We start from the raw sequence: 7,228 nt of genomic DNA on the forward strand, positions 1-7,228 counted from the left end.
GGCGGGGCCTGGCTCCATCCCCCCTCACCTTGATAAGGATGAAGCAAAAAAAAAATGAATTAATGAAAGAATGAATGAAAAAGTGTTATGCTACAGTCCCCTACTGGTCAGCTGCAGAATTGCTCCCAAAAGGTTCCTCAAAATACGACTCAGAGGGTTTATCTGTGCAGGTTTTGCCCTTGAACAGCAGTTTAAAGTCATGGAGACCAGTTCAAATGAATTGTTTTGTACCAGCGTTGGTTCCTACTGCTATAAAAGGCGGCTGCACTCAAACACAGGTTCGGGGGTTAATTTAGAGACTCTGACAATGAGAATTTATGGGAGCACAGTTCAGGCTCTTACATGGGCTCTGTTCAGTGACCCCTATCTTTCTGCTCCTACACACACTCAGCTGCTGCTGTTGTGCTTTTTTTGCCATGACACAATTTTTTAAAACTCGCCCTGTGAAACCCATTACACCATGATGCACATTTTCCCGGAGAGCAAAAGAACACGGAATGACCCATTTAACCTGGACTTGACCCTGAATTAAACCTTAACTATACAGTTGGACAATTTTTTTTTTCAGAGCAAAAATGTATCCATTGTGTTTGTTTCCAATTCCACTACTGGACAATAGTCCATTGTCCTTGTCCATCACAATTTATACAAAGAATAAATAGACATTTTGACATCAATTCCAAAATCTGTTCTTTTAACCCTTTCGTGACCTGTTTTGTGCTTCTATATGTTCATATCTATGAGTGCACGTTGGCTCGGTCCCTCCAGGTGCTCCATATCAACATAGTGTCATGGACCCTCTGACATGTGGCTGCACATACACACTCATGCAAACGCACACTAAATAGACAGGTGATGAGGGGCAGAGAAAATCCACTGCACAGATTCCCTCCGCCTGTCAATCATGCCTTTCTCCCGTTTTTTTTCTCTCCTCTTCTCCACGTGTCATTACAGACGCCTATAGGCAAAAACACAGACACAAACAAATAGAACTGGGTCATCTGAACCGAGCTGAACAGCGGTGCCTTTGGTGAAGACTTTAAAGGAGTACAGTCTGAATACCAATTGTGCTGCACTGGGTGGGCATGGAAGAGTTTCCCACATTGTACACAGTGTAGTTATAGTGTTGGAGACAGAGCTGTGCTGTGTAATGTGAGGCGTGCACTCGGCCTGTCCATACTGTGAGGTGAAGGTGACGATGTGAATTTGAATTGAACTAGATTTTCAGTAAACCTAAGAAGCCTTGCATTTTCTGCCATAGATGGAAAGAAAAATGATTTTCTGCCATAGATGGAAAGAAAAATGACACACACGTGTCTTTAAGTCTGTATAATTAGAATTGCACCAGTGCTTGTAAACAGATCATTTGAATATGGTAAATAGCAGCACATAATTACTGCCAGTTTCAGCCTTGACTTGTTGTCGTTTCCAGCACTTTTCACACCTCCACTGTTGGTGATGCTGCTTCACGATAGCATTATTTTGTGCAAGGTGTGAGGAACTCCTGACCCTGTGTAGGAAACCTTTGGTTAATGAGACTGTGGTGGAATGGTGCACCGATGTATTGAAAGTAGCTAAAGGTTAGTTTAAAAGCTATATGATAGCCGAATGATACCAAATTAAAGTATCCGTTGAATGACACCACTTATGGCTTTGTGTTCTTTATCTATATCTACTCATCATTTAACTAATACACGTGTTGTGTTTTACTACATACACTGCATCTATTTAACAAAGTTTAAAACACCATCTCAACACTCAGCATGCATTCATGGGGGCTTCACCTTCAAATCAGACCCCTGGTCTGTGTCAGAGCGTTCTCACCAAGTGATGGCAGTTGAGGACGTTTGGGTTGACAGGCTGACTGACACAAATGTCAAATGTATTGGAGGGTGAGTGTAGGGGTTGAGGGGAAGACGGGGGGGACTGTAGACCGATTAGTATTCATTCATTTTTTTTCCCACGACAACAGTTTCACTGACGTTTTGAAAGTGACTCTCTACACTCTACAAGCCACGCTCAAGATGTGCATTTTGACTAATATTAATTTCCAGGTTTTAGTTGACGTTTTTCCATATTGTTAGTAATATTCAGTTATTTGGATTATTACCAAAAGTGGTGACACCCAGAGCAAAAATTTAAATTCAAGACACAGGCAGTTATCTGTTGAAGAATGGCTCCAGAATATTTATCAAACTCACACCTGTTGCAGTGAACTTGTAATATGGCGTCTGTTCATTTATTCATGCTCCCTTCTCTCTTCGTGTGTCTGTCTGTCTCTCAACTTGGTGTCTGTTCATTTATTCATGCTCCTTTCTCTCTTCGTGTGTCTGTCTGTCTCTGTAGTCAGCTGCTGCATGACTTTTACTCCTGCATCCCTCCTGAGAAGCTGCACAAACAGAAGGTGACCTCCATGACCGAGATAGTGAGCAGCCAACTCTTCCAGAGACAAGGTGTGCATTCCTTTCTATTCTCCCCACTTAGCACCAGACTAACAGCTCATCCAACGGTGGAGCGGTGTGAAGAACTAATAGCACATGTGGCCAGCATCAAACGAGGGAAATCCATTTTGTGTGAAATCCTGCCGAGCATTAGTTGCTTTTCACTTAAAGGTTGAGCTCACATTAAAAAGGTCTGTTATCCTGCGACCATTTCTCAGCGGGCTGACAGCTGCTCCCAGCGTGCTCTGGCTGTTCTTTACTCTAAAGGATTTGTCCTTATGCAGCACGGTGGATGAAAGTGTGCTGCTAATATAGAGCGAGCGTAATGTTCAATCCCCTGTTGGGCAATGGAGTGAAGCACCGCGAATAAAAGCATCGGTTAACTGCTTAAAGGGCATAATGGAGTTTATACATTTATGTTTTACATTAGGTTCTAGGGTTTATAGTCATCATAAAATCAAAGTTAAATTTAGCAACGCTGCCGAGAACGGACGTCTGAAATGTATTACACAACCACAATAGGTTTTATAAACGTTACCCTGATTTACTTTATATTGAGTTTTTAATTGCGACTGTTTACCACCGTAGTTATTTAACTGAAGCAAATGTAAATATATTTTTTCTTTGCCATAAAACTGAATAATCTCGTGTATGGAACAAATTTCAGTGAACCAGCCTTTTCTGTGTAGTTAAGATGCTATAACTAGGAAAAGATTCAAATTCTTGTACTATAGGCTAACGCATGGGTGTCAAACTCCTGGCTTGGGGGCAATTTCTGGCCCAGGAAGCCCCTTCATATGGCCCCAAACTAGTTGCTTATGATGACACTTGATATAAAAATCCATAACAAATTCATATTTAGAAGATATTACACAAAACTACTTTTTCTAAAATATCTGTGCCCTCTGATGTTAGTACAGTGGCAGCTGCGGCCCCCGGCTCATTTACCTCTGAGTCCCCTGAGCTAAAGTGTGACACAGTCAACTTTCCCAAGGGTAAAACAGAATAAAAACATTTTTTTGCACCTGTCCTTTCTGACAGAGTGCAGGGATTTACACAAAACACTGCCCAGGGTGGTCGGGGTCAGCTCAGGTACTAGGTTTTGTTTTTATTATGATGAGGGACTGTTTAGCATAAAATGAGCATTCACCAAAGGCTTGGTGTCCTAGCATTAGAAAGATTTGTGCTGTCTCCAGTAAAAAAAAATATTCAGGAAAGTCAGAAGAATTTAAAACGGAAACACAAAGTTCTTCTTCTCTGGTTTGTTTAATTCCATTACTCGATTTCAGACTTCAGTTTTATCAGCCACTCAATGGTGCTAGTCCTTCTGTCTTACAGTAAGTAGATCAGCAGTTCGACCTCCGGTGGTAACTAATGGAGTTTGCTTGTTCTCTTTTATATTTACACTGTTTTAAGTCTGGAAAAACACAAGATTTAGTTGTTTTTTTAGTTGTTTTTTTTCTGTCTAAATTGACTATATCTATGTCTCCTGCCTGGTGACTGCTGGGATTATCTCCATCATTGAACACATCAGCTTCTGTTGCTGAAGCCTTTAACCAGTGGTGCTGCGTTCACCAACCCTTGGAAATTCAAATCATCATAGTGCAGAAAACCAGCTTATTACAATCAGTGCAGGTGGAAATACACACTGATCTGTCAAAGGTCAGGTCAAGGTCAAGTCCCGCCACTTATTGACATGAGCAGCTGCGTACCAAAAACGACGTGACATTTTTCCGACGGGTCGATCGTCTTTTGTCCTTGCGAACTTGAACTTTCCAGTGAAAGTATCGTCCGTTTTGAAAGACAAACGTGCAGAACGGTTGGGTTTAATGCACATTAACACAACAGCTGAGAGCTGCTGTCTATAAAAGCCGAACAGCCAAAGTCAACTGTCGACCAAATCTAATGTCTGACAGATGAAGTGTTTGTTGACAACTGCTGCTGTTACTGCGTCACTTTTACCTCTATGACTAATTAAATTTCAAACCTATTTTCAGCAGTTATGGCCAGGCACACATTAGCTGCTCTGTAGAGCACCACACACTGATGACAACACGCCCTCCACCAATCTGACTCCAACCTCAGCCTCTGTTGAGCCCCATTATGTCTGTCTAATTTGTTTGGAGTGGGCTGATAAGTGGCAGTTTGGACCACAGGGTGATGGATGGAGTGGGCTCATGTCGGGGTACTGTAATACAGACGTGATCAGGAGGCCGGTAATTGGGCTCCTCAAGTACATATTGAGGACTTGGAAGGGGCCGGTGAGTGAAGGCGGTCGAGCAAATTGGATTTGAGGCTGCCCGTTTGTTAATGTCAGTACGATTGCCCCACGTGTGCATGATTGCATTCTTGTACACAACCGGAGGGGCACATTTGTGTGCGTTTGTTTCAGAATGACTGATGACACTGTATCTCGGAGTGAGTGTGTTTGTGTATTTCGGTGTTTGTGCGCCGGTGCGTGCTGCCGAGTGCAGAGGTGTGTGCAGTAGTCGGGATGTTATTTTTGCCTGGTGTAGCGATTAGGCCTGCTCATCCGTCAATCGCTGCCAAGCGAGTCAGTAGCCGGCACAGGATGCAGTCCTTTGTTATTGATCCCGGCTCCAGTGATTGATTCCCCGGGGCCTGAAGGGACAGACTGGGCCCTGTGGCCGACTGTCACAACAACACTCTGAGTGGCGCTTGTTTGCAGGAAAAGATGGAGTGTGGGTGGGGTATATCAAATTTTATATGAACATTTTTCTGAAGTTATTTACCTTATTTTTTGTATTATTGTATAAGTATGAATTATCAATCATTTTCCCACATTAACTAGAACGAGCCCACAAAGTTCATTTTCCTCAGGTTGCCCCTAAACAAAACAACAAACCGTGATTGAATACTTACATATACAGAAGCAGAGAAATGAATGGTAAAATGAATAAATGAAAAAAAGGAAACCCAGATAGAGGCGTCTCTCGAGTCCATTGACATTCTTTGGTTTCGCCAAGCTCCTGCTCGCTCCGCCAGCGAGCGAGTGAGGAGGAGAGTTTATTTATTTATTTATTTATCTTTATTGATACAGGTGTCCATTTCACTTCCCGTCACACCTCGACCAAAATGAGGGCTGACACTCGGACTAATTGAGATGTATTTTAGCATGGGGATGCTAATCAAAGGTCCTGTGAGCTGAGGTGCCAATCGTCCAGGAGGCTGAAATATGCAGTGCAGCTAAATTACATATTTATAATGGCTAATGGCCCCCGGTGTCCTATCAGTGCACTGCAATCCATATTTAATATCCCTTCCTGTCTGTCTGACTCTCAGAGGAAAATGTCGAGCAGCTGACAGTGTGGCAGAGGTTAGGTGCTGAGGGACACGAGGGATCGTCTGCTTCCCCGTTTGACAGTTGAGAATGAACAAACTCGCACATCATTAATATGTGCCGTTCGCACCGGAGTCATAGGTGTCAATACAAAATAAATAATAAAAAAAGATGTCAAATAGGAAAACACGTGTATTTCATTCATATACATTTGTATCCTGCTGTTCGACTCCTTCTTGCTGGAGATACAAACTGTAAGGTCACTAATGAGCACAATCATTTTTACTTTTTTTTTTTATTATGACCTCATGGTTTCAGGGCTGTGGACAGGGACCCAGACCAGGCCCACACCAACATAATCACACCTGCCTAACGTCCTTGGGTTTGCTGGTTCAGAACTAACATCTGGTCATTTCTGTCTTCAGGCGGTGGAAAAGAAGTTGTGCCAAAAAGTTGATGCAGTAAATCAGGGATTTAAATTGACCATTATATTAGTACAAAATGTGATGATTATGTTGATGATCGTGTCATTTCCTCTGCTCTAATCTGCAGAGATGTAGCAGTGGATACACTGCAGTAATGTAATATATTGTAATGCTAAACATTCTGTTTTAATACCAGCTCAGCCTGACAATATGATAATAGTGTGTCAGTATGTCTGTGCAGCCGTCTGTTAATATTTAATTTCACTTTAATCATACAGTCTCCAACTTATAGAACAGCAGCCATTACAGTGTGCAGTGTATACAGTGAGTGAATGGAAGGTGAATGAGTCCTCTGTTTGTTGTAATGCTACACCTCTCGCTATGTTTCACCAAAAATAGCCTCATTATAAATCACACGACCAAGTCACCTCCCCTCCAACTTCCTGCTGTAACCTAGGTGTTAGAACAGGGTGTCAAGGGTCTTATCACCCTCCCCTAGGTTACAGCAGGGTGTCAAGGGTCTTATCACCCTCCCCTCCCTCCGACCCTCCCGTTAGACTTCTTTTTTTTGTTTAATCATCAGCATTCAGAGACTGAAGTCTAATGTAGTGAGGGATAATAGACTGACGTGTCGCCCTGGTGTCTCTGAAATAACAAACCATATGAAACCCCTTTCTTCTTCTTTTTTGTCCGTCACATGATCTCACATTGTTTTGTTGATAACACACCAATCACGTCACAAACATCAGCTCAGATCACACTTTCTATTTTTACCAGCGGTTGTTGGAGGTGCTGACAGCGGCACCATATTTATTTTTAGTGTGATTCACTCTGATAAAGAGGGAAATTCCGAGTGTTAACTCCTGACACAGAAGTCGTTCTTAAAGGTCGTAGACAAGGGGTGTCAAACATACTGCTCACGGGCCAAAACTGGTCCGTTCAGGTGTTCAATATGGCCCGCTTGATGCATGAGGAAAGTGAAAGAATGAACAAACACTGCGTGTTAGTGATGGGTTTTTTTTTCTTCAAATATTGCATTAAATACAAATGTGTTTCTAATA

At 42.4% G+C, this 7,228-nt stretch overlaps 1 protein-coding gene across 1 annotated transcript in view; it reads left to right on the forward strand.

Annotated features, from left to right (window-relative positions):
* dock2 (dedicator of cytokinesis 2) overlaps positions 1–7,228 on the forward strand; it is a 90,370-nt gene that overhangs the window by 22,018 nt on the left and 61,124 nt on the right. The window contains exon 24 of the mRNA XM_008327028.3: positions 2,347–2,453. Within this exon, the coding sequence (XP_008325250.1) occupies positions 2,347–2,453 (107 nt within the window). The remainder of the gene's footprint in view (positions 1–2,346; positions 2,454–7,228) is intronic.

The sequence above is a fragment of the Cynoglossus semilaevis genome, chromosome 15, assembly GCF_000523025.1.
Source record: "Cynoglossus semilaevis isolate Cse_v1.0 chromosome 15, Cse_v1.0, whole genome shotgun sequence".
Taxonomy (NCBI): domain Eukaryota; kingdom Metazoa; phylum Chordata; class Actinopteri; order Pleuronectiformes; family Cynoglossidae; genus Cynoglossus; species Cynoglossus semilaevis.